Below are 15295 nucleotides of genomic sequence, written 5' to 3'. Positions count from 1 at the left end.
TTATCCAATTTAGGGTCGCGGTGGGTCCAGAGCCTACCTGGAATCATTGGGCGCAAGGCGGGAATACACCCTGGTGGAGGCGCCAGTCCTTCACAGGGCAACACAGACACTCACACATTCACTCACACACTCAGACCTACGGACACTTTCGAGTCGCCAATCCACCTGCAACATGTGTTTTTGGACTGTGTGAGGAAACCGGAGGACCCGGAGGAATCTCGTGTATAATTGCTTATATAAATATAAATGTTGTTTATTTGTAGGATCACATCATGCTTTAGATTCATAAAAGACACACATACAAAGTAATATATTACTGATTTTATTTAGAAATAACACCTAGAAGGACAAACTTGGACAATTCTGTTGCTTTGCTGTGAAATAATATCAGTATTTCTGTCTAAAATCACACTGGGTTACTGCCATACACTCCGCTTAGTGTTCACAGTCGGAGAGTGTAGTTAGACTTGGTCAGGCCTCCATCAGTAAACATACAAAAAACCGATAAAGAAGTATCTCATCAGTTTTCAGCATAGTCTCTATCCCATCAGTAATGCAGAGTCAGTTACCACAGAAATTCAATTCCGCATGCTCTCAAAAACACAGAAAATATAAGAACATACATCAGCTCATTGTCTGGTTATATTGGAAGTCTATGGGCTGATTCAACAACTTTACTGTTTAAGGAATTGTTTTGAAATAATTTTCAGTGGTATTCAACCATACACAAAACAGCCATAACGTTAAAATAGCCTTATTCTTTCTACACTTGTTGTCCTTTTTATCCACGTCACTGACCCTAATGGTGCCCTTTGTGGTTCTATAATTACAGACTAGCCTATCTGTTACTCTGCATACATTGTTAGTCATGCGGCTAACCAAGTATACAGAGCAATAGCTGTACTACAGTCTGTAATTGTAGAACTACATAGTGCACCTGTATGTAGGGTCAGTAGAGCTGATAAAATAGACAATGATTTTAATGTGTTGACTGATACAGAACACAAAGTAGATATAGATTAGGCTGAAAACTCTGAAGTGCTTCTTTAAACTTTAGCAAGGTGAATTGTTTGAAACACAGTTTCTAAAATATTATTAAAGGCACACTGCTTTAAAGAGTTTCAGTCTGTAACCACTATGATTATTAGATTTTAATTTTAAAACATTTAAGGTTACTTCCTAAACTCACACTTGGCACAAATATTGATGACACTGATTTAAAATAAAACAGGAAAACAATAAACAAACAGGGGGCAATGGTCACTCTGGTTATGCAAAGGATACAAAGGTACAAGGAGGAGAAAATGGACTTTCAGGCTTTCATTGCAGTATCAACATTATTTGAGGCTTTGATTGAGACCACTCTAATCCTTCAGGATTTGCTTTAGAAAAATCAGAATTCCACCTATTTTTCAAAATTCTTACATTGTCCTCTGTTTGAGGTGAAACCACAGTAATGTAGAGGGATCTGCTCTGCCGTGGCTGATTGTAGAGATTCAGACTTCCTTTTAGTGGTGGTGAATGGAACCATTCATCTCATCTCTAATACACACCCAGCATTTTAACTCTTCACAACCACCCCTCGAAAGAGCTCTATATGGAGTGATGATGAGCGGACATCTTAAGAAATTATTCTCTACATTACAGTGTCCTGAATGAGTTTAAAAATCACCATATTCAGTCAGACATCAGCCATGTGTCTTTTAGTGCAAGACGTCTGGTTCCATGCACCTCCACTGTACAATGTGCTCTTTACAACCACAACTCTCTCCTTCCTTGTGTTTACATCCTAACCACAGAGCTATAGAAAAATATGAAAATTAGGCATGGAATTGCTCTTTAAAGAATACAATTTTGGTGTAACATTTTAAACTTTAAAATTTGTGTGCAGTGTTTTCGGCACCACTGTAAAAAGAAAAAAAAATTATATATATATATATATATGACACACAACCTGTCACTTTCTGCAACAAAACTGAGTAAACTAAAACAAACCATTTTTTGTGCACATTTATATTACAGCCCTGTCTTCAGTATAATTTCAACAATCTGAATTCTCTGAAAGGCACTTCCTATGACACAGTCCATATTAAATTATATTAAACACACAGCAATGCTTTTCAGGTAAATCATTAAAGTTTGACAGCATCATTATGCAAAAGTACCATGTACCTCAAATATGGGTTTTAAACTTTTTTTAATATTTATTTTATATTATAAAGCTGTCTTTTGTGTAAATGAAAAACATTGCCACTAACAATAATCTGTTGAACACTGTTGTTTATGTTTGTATGAGAATGTACAAGTAAATGCAGAAAATATAGACTAAACCATATAAAAATAAAACTGAATGGCTTTCCCACCCCTGAGCTCAGTGTGTTCTGGAGATACATGGTTTTCTCTGCAGTGACAATGCTCTGTTAGGTTGCTCTTTTTTTTTTTATAATTAGTATTTACTTTTACAGGCTCACAGTCTTTACAGTCTTCATAACTGAGTGTAAAAGGTAACCTAGACTGTATATATGGAAAAATACATTTGGAATATTTGAAGCAAAAATGGCAGTCTGTGGTAAAACATTACAAATAAATGTCTAATTATTATATTAGGTCCACGGATTAAGTCTATATTCTGAATAAACAAAAATTTGACCCGGTATTTAGTCTTAGATTACACTTTGTGTACACAAAACTGACCGAAATCCTATAAATATCATCCACACAAACTGGAATATTACTTTTATATCTAACTCCAAGTGAGTGAACTAGAACTATGCTGGAATTTGAGCATCAACATAAGATATAATTCAGCAATAAAACGATTATTCATTAGAGTAAACGTTATCTGCATCACTTGGTTTTAAGATCTTTAGCCATAAAACAAATAAAAACAACACAAAATAGAAAATATTTGGAGGACAGCAGCCCTCCACAACATAAACAACACTGATCACAATAACAAATCACATGTTATAGCGTAATTCTATTACCCTCCTTAATAATGTGATGTAAAATTTAAAGATAAAAGTCACAGTTTTGTCCAGATCCAGAACTCAGTAGCTCTCTGTTTGTATTTAAGGCCAAACATATTTGTTGTGTTTGAAAGTTTGCCCAGGACTGATTTTAGTATAAACCATTGTTCAAAGGAAGACTCTTATTTATCTTCATCTTTACTCAGAAACTAATCCATTTGGATTATTTAATGTCTAGTGTGTATTTGAGCATTAGTTTGTAATAAAGCAGTTGTTTGTAAAACTTTTTAAAAATCCTATTATCAAGTTCTAAACTCAGCGAAGAAGAGGATAAAGAATATCAGAATATCAGTGTAATACAGAACAGTCTCACAGCCTAGTGTGATTCACCAGATCACTATCCTAACAGAGCTGTGTCTGTGGTGAAAAGAAAGCTCTAGATAAATGCTATTGCCCTGGGTGTGACCTCATAAACATAAGACGGGTGTTTTATCAGAATGGAGCACAGAGTAAAGTCCTGCACACGCTGGAAATAACAATTAAAAAGAGGGTTAGAGTCATTCAGTGGTCAAGGCATTGGGCATATGTTTAGGAGATCACTGGTCTTATCCCCTTTGCCTCAGTTGTCTGAGCCTGGGGGTCATAGAGAGCACAGATATCCTTACTCTCTGGGTGGGTAGGATGGCCCTCCCTATCCTCAATATCTCTGCTCATGGCACTAGTGTCCTTGGGTTGATGTGACAGATCTGGGCAGTGTGTGTTCTCCAGTGTAGTAAGGCGGTCAATGGCATTGCGTGAGCATCACTTCGTAAAGAAGCAGTGGGTTTGTTTTACAAGTCTCAGAGGCTAGGGGACATGTGTGTGCACAATCGGAGGGGATGACTCACTGATGAGGAAATCAGCAAGAATTTTCTGGACTTATGTCCCAAGGATTTAAACCTTAACTAAAGAAATAAAAGTGAAAGTAGGTGCATATTTATTTGTTTTTTAATTTAATATGATTAATTTTAAACTCATTTTTGCAAAGATAAATTTACTTTTATGCCTTTAAACTGAGTATGTGTGTGTGTGTCTCAGACAAAACAGGAAAATAAAACACTTGCAAACTCTACTTAAATGAGAGAGAAGTGTAAAGAGCGCTGGTCTCACAATCCATGTTTCACTAGTCAATACAGTCTACTGAGGAGAAATAAGCAGCATTTACTGAGCTCAGATCAGATCAGAGTTACTACGGCCAATATATTTCAGACATACACTAAATGGCCAAAAGTTTGTGGACACATGCTCAACTAAAATTTCTTATGAAATGAATGGCATCCATCAGGAGTGTACTCCTCTTTGCCGCTCTTCTGAGAAGGTTGTACATTAGATATCAGTACATTGCTGTCAGGGGATGTGATGGCATTCCACCCCAGGGGCATCAGTGAGGTCAGTCTCTGGTGCTGATGATTAGTTCAGGATCACAAACACCACTCTAACTCATGTCAGACTCAGCTCCATCACTTCCACTTTGTGATTTGTGTCTGTTCTCATCCTCTCTAGACTGACTGATTCCTACAGATAAATCCGTCCCCTGTTGTGTCCCAACACTGAGGTTCCTCTCATCAGCTCCATCGATTTACTATTTAATCTTATTGGCCATTTTATTGGAAACACCATCCATGTCCAGTTGTATGCAACTTCACAACTTCAGAGAAACAAACACTTAAGTATAATCAGAATTTTGCCTCGTTAAAACATTTTCACAATCTCAATTCATCTGCTGAATTGATCATTTTTGGCATAATAAATATAATAGAAAAATAAACTGTTATGTTTATGTAATTAATTCATTTGTGACTTGAAATTGTGAAATTGGCCACTAATGTGAGTGTGACGTGTGTGATGTGTTACTGTCTGAGCCCCCTGCACCTAAAAAATACTCCAGATGGTAGGTTTATCTTAAAAAATGGTCAGCAAGTAAAGTTATACAGAACTAAACACAGTGGATGCTCAGTGTCCGGCTCCATTAAGACTGACTGTACCAGTGCATTGACCTCTGAAGAGCCTCCTCCCAGCTCTGAAGGACAGGTTTATAAACTCCATTTTTACACAAATCCCCTTTACCACTCAGAGGAAGAAACAGATGGTCAGTCATCTGCAGCTTCTTCAGCTCCTCTTTATTCTTCCAGTAACCTGAGAGAGAGAGAGAGAGAGAGAAAGATGTCACAAAATGAATCAAGAACTACATGAAAAATTGGGACCCATAACACATCCCTCACAAAACCATCTTCATCAGATCAACAGCAGTTAAACACAGGGACACAGGAAGAATTCTCATGTTCTGTGCATATTAACATTATTGTGTGGAACTGGAGTCCACCAACCCACACACTGTGAAACAAGACCACTCAGTCAGTTTTCTGTGTGCTGCCTAAGTCAGAAAACATGGGATAAAATGAGCCATTATGATTCTGCTCCGTTTCTGATGTCAAGTGCAGAGATTTTAGAATTGCCCCACAACCTTGTCTGAGTCCAATCAAAGCGCTAGACCCATATACATGTGAGAGCGTAAAGACAAGGTTCAAATGCAGCAAAACAGACACAAGGAGCACAGAGAAATAAGATTACTGAGTAAAAACTGAGAAAATGCGAAAAGAGAGGAAAGAGAACCAAGCAAAAAAGGCAAAAATTCAGAGCTCCTACTCATCACTCCTCACCGCTCTGCCCTTGGGTTGGGGTGAACAGCGAGCGGCTCATTATCATTTAAAGGAACAGTCACTGAAAACGGGCTTATACGGGAAGAATGCTGCTGTGGTACTTGTAGGGTTTTGACCAAAGAACGTCACAGACGTTTCATTATTTTAAATAAATTATATTTTAAAAAAAGACTTCAGATCTGAAAATATACACAGCTGTCTGTGTCCATCCTTCTACAGTGAGAAGATCAGCTCAACACTGAGGGTCTCAAAGAACCGACAAATAAACCAGCAACTAGATCTACATTAGTGTTTACTCTTACCTACTCCGAGCCCCGCCACGAAGGCCGCTCCCAGGCAGGACATGTCAAAATGAGAGGAGCGCAAGATCTTACGCCCCAAAAGATCCGTGGTCAGCTGCATGACAAAGTCATTAACACAAACGCCACCATCTGCCCTTTAAACGCAAACATACACAAACATACACAGGGGATTAACTCTTTTTTTCACCTCTCAGCCGGTAAACACTGCAATTCTACACTTCTGTAGATAACTATACAAGACATGAAATACATTACAACTAGTTATATAGTGTAAAAATACTTTTTAAAACACATTTTGTGTAACATATATTTGTAATTCAAATTTTAAAAATTTTCCCACTGTTTTGTCAGTTAGATGTAAGATGACAAGGAAACGGACAGACCTTATTCTAGTGATGGGAATTCGTGTTTCTCGAAGCATAACATCAAACAGCTGCTTGTTCCTGAAACATAACATTAATACAGTTAAACATTGGGTTCAACTGGTACACGGAGCAGTGCAGGTACCATTCCATACACAAACTGCTCTGTCTTCATGAATGAATCAGTTTATGTTCCGTAGACCAGGTCCCGCACATAGAGGTTGAAAAAGGAGCCCACCTGAAGGCAATGGACTCCAAAATGGCTCGGACAAGGTGGCTCTTGGTGGTGGACGGTTTTAGGCCCATAAACGCAGCACATGCTTTTGGGTCATTTAAAGGAGCCTGAAACACACACATACACACACACACACACACACAAATGTTTTAATACACACACAGTTTACAAAGAAAAGCAGATAAACTGAGTGTGAATATATCTGTGAGTAACTAAACTAAAAGTGACTTACTAAAAACTGCCTGCACTCAAGTGAACGCAGGAAAGAAAAACAACAAAAGAGACATTAAAACCAAAACAAACACACCAGAGCGATTACAGAGTCAATGTCTTGAAGCTTTAGCTCAACTGTGATTGTGTTCTGTGCACAGTGCTGATGACCCCCTGATGCAAGGACTGTGTGAATTTATGATACATTGTGAAAGTTCCCAGATGCCTCACATGTGAGGGCCCCATGTGATTAACACTGCAGGAGAGTTCTGAATTACAAAACTGCCTTAACTCTCTTTCTTACTCATTGCTCCGGTACGTAATTTCTGTGTCTGTTATAAACACATTCAAGTGTAAAGCCAACCTGTAAACCACTGAAGGAGGGAACGAAACACACTCCGTCTGAATCCTTCACACTGTTGGCCATGGACACTGTCTCCTTCACATCAGAGAACAGTTCTGAAGAAGAAGATAGCAAGAAAAATACATCACTGACCATCTTGCGTTTAACACAGGAGCAGCAGACTAATGCAAAGCAAAAACAGCTACAGGACTCCATCCTCCAGGACAAGCACAGCACGAGCAGGGCATCATCAGGGGCCAGAAACACTGGCTCACTAAGGCTGCTTTTCCACTGCATTGTCCATACACGACTCTACTTAGCTTTTCTGCTTTTCCATCAGGTAAATTTGGTTCTGGTTCTGGAACTGGGTTCTTTTTTAGACCCTGCTCTCTCCTGGTTCCAACCAAGCTGAGTAAGGACAAAACATTGCAGAGCGCTGATTGTCCACAGAGCGTCATCACTCTATGCCACGTAATGCAGGCGTCCAGCACAAACTTGCCATGTATAAAATCTCCAGCTACAGCAGAGATCACATTTGTTTTTATCTGACTCACAACGACAGCACGGGAAACTACACGTGGTCTTTTGAAGAGGTTCAAAAGCTCCTTGGATTGATGGCCGACAAAATAATCCAGTAAGATCTGGATGCTGCAACAAGGAAGGACACAAATTTGAACTGTTGACGATGATGATGAATAAACAACGTGTATCATTACTGGCGCTGCTGTTTTCTGTGGTTTCCAAAGCCCGCTGTTCCCGTTAAGAGATGACAGGGGTTTTGAGATTTCGGGGGAGCTGTTGAATTCAGATCAGAGAGTAGAGTCTAGTATATTCCAACCATGCAGTGGAAAAGTGCCATAACTGGCATTACTATAAAGGTGCTAGCAAGCCTGGCAATTGTCAGCTGAAGTGACAGATTCGGGCAGATCCCCATGTGTTTTATTTTATTATTACAGAGTGACACAACTCCAGTGTTATTGAAAATTATATTTCTTGGAGGGAGTTGCACAATAATGTTCAATAAAATTTGGTTACAAACCTGTTCAGAAACCAAAATGTAGAAGATGGAAATTGCACATTTAATTATGTACTAAACAATCCCTTTAATACCGCAGCCGTGAGACAGTTGTGTGTTCTAGAGAAAGTTAAATATGAATATAACTGACCAATCTCCTGAGCCCATTTAATAGCGGTTCCTGTTCCAGCAGCGTTGCCCTCAGCGAGATAAACCACCTCGGAACCAATCTTCCACCCCACCAGAGGATATAAACCTGGGGCGGGGGGTTGTAATAAAATAAGAGAGATGGAAGAAAGAAGAAGAGGACTGGATTAGTCTGAGAATGAGAAAACAAAAATGAGAGTCCACATGAATCACCCAGTTATCAACAATAAACTTACCAGTTATCACTCACTTGTGAAATCTACATGAGTCACCCAGTTATCACCAATACAGTACCAACTCACCAGTTATCACAACTTGTGAAAATAGGTCCTTATTTAAATATAGTAGATGTTTATTTAGGATTACTTTAGAATTTAGGCATATTTTAGAATTTAGAAATATATAGGGTATAAATAAATACATTTCCAGGGAAACTGGTCTTTATCCAGCTGTTTCTGCACACGTGCAGATGTAGAATATCTAAAGAAATCAGGGTAACGGTAGACATGCGCTATTACTATTATGTATCTGCATTGTTTACCCTGGGTCTGAGTGTATTGATGAAGTGAGAGTGTTGTGTATGTGTGTGTGTGTGTGTGTGTACCTGCCACTGAGGTGTGTGGTTTGTTCCCTGTGTTGATGTCCATGAAGGTGCCGGTTCCCATGGTGATCTTAACATCTCCTATATCAAAGCAGCACTCGCCAAACATTGCCGCCTGCTGGTCAGCCATCTATAAACAATCAAAATCAACTCATAACAGTGCCTTAATATTATACAACAATAACAAAAACATCTACACAATCTCTTTAACAACAATCAGCAGATTATACAAAATTACATCATTCTATAACAACAATAATCATAACCTGGTGGTTATATATTTACACAATCACATCTAAAGGATCACAACAAAGTAAATATTAACAATGTCTTTTTTGGCTGCTCCCTCTAAATATTAACACTACAATATGTTACTTTTTTTTTTTTTTCATATAAATGAACAACTAATACTCACAACCGACATGATTGGAATAGGAACCCCAAAGATGGTGGGATCAGATGAGCCAAAATTGTGGCTGAGAGAGAGAGAGAGAGAGAGAGAGAGAGAGAGAGAGAGAGAGAGAGAGAGAGAGAGAGAGAGAGAGAGAGAAAGAGATATTAATAATGTTTTGTTTATAACTATATAATGAATGAATGGGTGAGTGATATTTTACCAGGTGTTGTAGACTCTGGGGAGGATGGAGAGAGGTAGAGAGAGGAGAGAACACAGAAACACACTCCAGCACATCTGAAATAGACAAACATGGGTTGATGCTAACATGGTTACACTGTGATAACCACCAATAAATCTTAGGAATTTGAGGAAAATGAACTCTGTTAAACCTGATATGAATCGAATATTGCAGTGGAGCTGGCATTGGAATAATCTGTGGCGTGGACCAAACCTGAAGAGATACACACAAACATCAATAACTGTTGTATACAATGTAAAAATTTCACAAAAATTTGAAAGGATAAAGTTAAGTTTACCTTTAGTGAGTTTATAAAGCAGCCAAGTGTCAATGGTCCCAAAGAGACACCGCCCTTCATCAACTGCCTGCTTTAACTAGAGAGAGAGAGAGACAAAGAGAGAGAGAGAGATTAACTCACAGGATTATCATTGTTGAGTAAAGTTATATAAGGTGTGGTACAATATGGGATTCTGAGTAAAGGTGCAGTGTTCGAAGGGATGCTGAGTAAATGTGTGGTACCTAAGGGTTGCTAATTTAATGTGTGGTACTTGAGGGATGTTGAGTAAAGGTGCAGAACCTGAGGGATACTGAGTAAAGGTGCAGTACTTGAGGATTGTTGAGTAACATCCAGGCGAGTCGTAGAGAGACGTGTTGAGGAGTAAACACTACTAAACTCGCTGCTAAAAAACGCTTCTGACGAGTGAGGAAGTGCAGCATCTTCATCACTCCATGAACAGTCTGATACATGAGACACACACACACACACACACACACACACACACACTTTACTTATTAAAACATCTCTCTCTCTGTCTCTCTGAGGTTTCTGTGGTAATTCAAACAGTGAATAAAAAGTTACAGACAAGTTACATTTCAGCCGAGTACAAACAGTCATTACATTCCATCAAACATACCATTCCACCTTAAAAAATGTGGTGCTTAGAACTGCATTTCCCCATAATCGTAGACGTTCCTTTTAATGCCACCTCATGGTTTCTGCTCTTTGTATTTCTACAAAGGCAGTTTCTTGCTCTCCATACATTGTTACCCTCCTTTCCCCTTGTTCTTAAATGGTCAGGACCCCACAGAGCAGGTCTGATTTGGATAGTGGATCATTCTCAGTGCTGCAGTGACACTGATGAGAATGATCCTCCATGATGAAAGGGAGCTGACAAATTATGCAGGGCAAGAGAGAGACTACAGCCTGTGATTGTAGAATTACACAATGTTCCAGAAAGGTCAGTGAAGCTGGTGAAATGAACAGTGAGAGCAGAAACTAGAGCAGGCTGCGTTTGTGCTGAGAGTGGTTCTCCCACTGCAGCTCTTTATCAGCTGGAGATCTGGACTGAAATCATTTCAGTTGAGTGAGAGCTGCTGTTTCTCTTTAAGGGGAAGTCACTGTTTCAACAAAAGTGTGTCATTTCCTTCTGACAAAAACTGCCCTTGAGAACATGACTGACATCACGCACTGCTGTAAAAACGAAATTGCGACAGCTTCTCATTCAGAAATTCAACCTAGAATTAACTCTGCAAAACAATCTTTAAAAACCTGAGGAAATATTTTATTAACAGCTAACAGCGATTCATTACTTATTAATTCAGAGGAATTATAAAATTAACTACACCTTATTCTACAAATACTTATTCATTAACTATGAATTTTCTGTATTTATTATCAATTATTAATTGACAGGAAATGTATTAATAACTGTGAAATATTCTGTGTATATTTTAGATTATTCAGTAACTAATAAACATTATACAACACCTAACATTAATATGTTAGTATCCCGTTATTAATTATTCTGTATTGATAATGTATTCAGAATCTGCTATGAATTATTCAGTATTTATTATGAATTACTCTGTATCTAAAACGTATTAATCAGTATCTACAAATTATTCAATATCTAATATCAATTATTTTAAAAGTGTGAACACATTCCTGTGAATGTCCCTATAACTAATATTTGGTCATAAACCTCGTGTGCTGACCTTCATGGTGCAGGAATTGTTCCAGGATCTGACCATCTCTGCTGCCCTCAGGTCCTGCCAGCTGATGAAGTTATGGAACGTTTTTCCAGTGTATCTGAAAACACAACACAGAACACAACCAAAACTCGCACACACAGTTTTTACATTAATAACACAGAGATCTGGATCTAAACTCATAGGGTAGGTTTCCCACAACGGGATCAAGCCAAGTCCTGGACTATATACTCTTTATAATAGAAAATCACAATGAATTACACAGAATGCTGTGTATTCCAGGACTAGGCTTAAGCCCTGTTTGGGAAATAACCCCATACTTTTTATACATTAATAACACAAAACTCTGGATCTGAGTTCATATTGTTCATACATTAATAACACAGAGATTTGGTTCCAAAATCATACTGTTTATACATTAATAACACAAAGGGATTTGGTTCTAAATTTATTTTGTTTATGCATTAATAAAACAGATATCTGTATATAAATTGTTTTCATATGCTCAGAGTTGTATTTATAAAAATGAATGCACATAGTATCTCTGTGTTATAATGCAGAATAGGCCTGCAGTGAGCCGACAAGCCAGGGATGAGGCTGGCACTTGGGCCCTGGGGCCTTGGCACAGCTCTGTGCCAAGCCACTGACATTATTTAAAAGATCGGTTTCCTGTCATTAAAGGATTAAGATGTTCTCACCTGTCCCAGGTAGTGAAAGTGGCTCTCTGCGTGGAAATGCCCAGAGCTTCAATCTGACACATCTGTAAACCTGAGTCTAAAATATGAAGAGAACAGAGGACCTGGACTGTCAGCACATTAAAAGAAGACAAAATCTGATAAATCAGAAAACGACTCACTTCTAAACAAAGTAATAGTTAAAATCAGTAATGAAAACGTTATTATTATTATTGCTATTACAAATAAAATAAAATATATAATACATTCGAAAGTTATATATATATATATACAGTTTACACAGTTCATCTTTAGCCTCACAGATCCATGTACTTTCTCATGTTGCAGTGACATCTGATGTCCATATGTTATGTAACTGTGGTGCTGGTAAAGCAGAGTGATTATATTTCAGATTTCTAACCTTGTACAGCTCCTTTCACCACTGAAACAAACCCCTGCCACAGCTCCTCAGGGTCCATCTCCACTCGACCCGGCTCAGGGTACTGCAGGGAGACCTGACATGGAAAAAATCACACACACACACTTAATCAAAATGACATAGTCCACCAAACAAAGCTATGCAGGAAACAGCGTCCTATGTCTACTGATGAATGACTAGAGAATCACTTGCATTGCCTTAAGTTTCTAGGGAGAGTCTGGTGCCTTTCACCCTTAACATGGCCAAGAACCACCTAATACTGCTGGAAAAAAATCAGACAAAAGAACCAATCACAAGTCTGCAATTTTGGCATGACGTGTAGAAGGAGGCAGAGAGCCAATCAGAATGCAGCTGAGAGAATCTTAACAGTGAGACCAATTAAACACGCTAAAATTATCAGACTCTCAGGCAACTTTTTGGCGGAGTGTCTGTGACTGAGACTAAAGGGCGATCAACACAAACTGTGCAGTATCCAATGAACCTAACATGTGTGTCTGACAGAGTGGAAAGTGAGTGGACACATCAGTGGACACAGGGTGCCGCCCACAGGATACTGTTGGCTGGATGTTTTTAGTTAGTGGATTATTCTCAGAACAGCAGTGACACTTAGGGGTTTACAAACTCCAGCAGCACAGTTGTGACTGATCCACTTGTGCCAACACAACACACTAACACATCTGTGTCACTGCAGCGCTGAGAATAATCCACCATCCAAATCATACCTCTATGGGTGTCCTGACCATTGAACAAGAGGGCAAAACTGGTTTAACAACGTATGCAGAGCAATGTATGGACTACAGCCTGTAATTGTAGAACTATAAAGTGAACAGTCTGGTCAGTGGAGCTGAGACAATGTACATTGAGCGTGTATTACCAAGCTATTAATCACTTGCAGTACAATAACAAGATATAATTGTGAAGTACAACAATACAAAAAGGACAGCATGGTGGCGGAACAGGTAGTGTCGCTTTCACACAGCTCCAGGGTCCTCCGGGTGCTCTGGTTTCCTCCCACAGTCCAAAAACACACGTTGGTAGGTACATTGGCTACTCAAGCTTGTCCATAGGTGTGAGTGAATGTGTGAGTATGAGCCACCCTGCTAAGGACCGGTACCCCCTCCAGGGTGTGTTCATACCTTGCGGCCAGTGATTCCAGGTAGGTTCCTGACCCACCGCAGCCCCGAACTTGATAAGCGGTTACAGACAATAAATGAATAACTAACACAAACAGTCGCTCTGGTGAAATAATGCACCTTTAAGTCAATCTAATTTTTACCACTTTTTTACTTTAAACAACATTATAAACCCAAGCTCAGAGGAAACACGTTGAAGAACAGTGCACTGTAATTAAAAACATATATTTGTAGACATCTGGTTACTATCACCACCATTGAAAAGAATTTAGAAGTTTTTAATATCTCCACAATCTCCTTCAAATTAAAACCGGACTTTTAAAACCACTCTGCATGAAACATATGTGGACTTGTCCTTTAAGTGTTGTGATCTATAGGCTGTTTTGCTTGGGGGGAAATTTGAGTGCACAAGTTTGGGTCCTGTCACATGGATTACACCCTTAGGGGGATGAGCAAAGCATTTCAGCCCCACTCTGTCCGCTCGAACATGTTTGTAATGATGGTATAAAGTTACCTTAGTTGAGCAGGATCCTCTGATATTGGCTTTTTTGTCATAAACATGACACCTGATGGAGGTGGTGCCCACATCCACTGACAGCACGCAGCTCTCTCTCTTACTGAAGCCGTTTCTCTGCGTCCCCATAGCGGACAAAAGGGCTTCAAATCACGCGAACCTCCACAGATGTGGACTCATGACCGCGCGGGAGACCCTCATAAAGATTTTCCGACTAAATAAACCAGCTCTGATAAGCCCTGTTTACCGATTTTGCTCAATACAAACAGACTCAACTTGTATGATCTCTGGTCCGCTTAGTGGCAGAGCTCAGAGATACAACTACTGGAGCCTGTTTCTTTAAGATATGTGGCACGCGGGACACAGTGGCGAGCGCTAATTGGTTCCGAGCGCCGCGGACGAGTCCATTTTCTGTACAAATGGGGAACAACGCGCCCAGTCCTTCAAACCGAAACTGGACGTTTTTAACTGCTTTTTGTGTCACAAATAACCATCCGGATAACTGTATATTACACATAAACTAACAGACACTTATCACTATCACTCAAGCATTTACGCGAGCCCAAGCCCTACTAGGTTAAACGTTTTACTTCAGCATAATCAATGAACAGTGTTATTTCTCTCAGAGAATTATGGGCAAATGAAAAATAACTTTTTATAACTAAAAACTAAAGACAAGCGTTCTCTGACGGTTAAGGGCGCACCCCTACAATGCTAAAAAATGCGCAACTCCATTGAGGGGTGTGAATCGGCTACTGGTTCACGTTACGTCACACATCAGTCGATAGATGGGCGTGTTCTCGACTTAAAGGTACACTGCGCTGCTGTACACGTGCAGTGAGGGGCGAAGTGATAAAACAAATTGTGTAGCTTTTCAGATTCAAAATCAGTAAAAGTTATGAATAAAACACTATACTCACACCTACTGTCCTGGATTTGTCTGTACTGAATGACGTTTGTCATTTTTGGTGGCAAATAAGGATGACTCTTATCTTAGTAATACTACTAACTTTAGTAATACTTTGCAATAT

General features: G+C 39.2%; 1 protein-coding gene across 2 annotated transcripts; it reads right to left on the bottom strand.

The window, feature by feature from the left end:
- Positions 1-360: 360 nt before the first annotated feature.
- LOC136679659 (putative glycerol kinase 5) lies at positions 361-14551 on the bottom strand. Of its 2 annotated transcripts, none has more exons than XM_066658306.1 (16): positions 14265-14551; positions 12600-12693; positions 12203-12278; positions 11511-11604; positions 10122-10253; positions 9814-9889; positions 9667-9728; positions 9498-9571; positions 9299-9359; positions 8887-9013; positions 8287-8391; positions 7142-7236; positions 6571-6674; positions 6354-6413; positions 5971-6104; positions 361-5144 (listed from the first exon to the last, which is right to left on the bottom strand). In XM_066658306.1, the coding sequence occupies exons 1-16, from the start codon at positions 14391-14393 to the stop codon at positions 4978-4980; spliced, it is 1590 nt and encodes a 529-aa protein (XP_066514403.1). In that variant the 5' UTR covers positions 14394-14551; the 3' UTR covers positions 361-4977. The 2 variants fall into 2 exon arrangements, 1 of the variants encoding a protein (XP_066514403.1); XR_010796565.1 differs by having other exon boundaries at positions 5005-5144; positions 5971-6099.
- Positions 14552-15295: the final 744 nt, after the last annotated feature.

The sequence above is a fragment of the Hoplias malabaricus genome, chromosome Y (assembly GCF_029633855.1).
Source record: "Hoplias malabaricus isolate fHopMal1 chromosome Y, fHopMal1.hap1, whole genome shotgun sequence".
Lineage (NCBI taxonomy): Eukaryota > Metazoa > Chordata > Actinopteri > Characiformes > Erythrinidae > Hoplias > Hoplias malabaricus.
The sequence above is the reverse complement of the archived record's forward strand: the minus strand, read 5'-3'. Positions and strand labels throughout refer to the sequence as shown.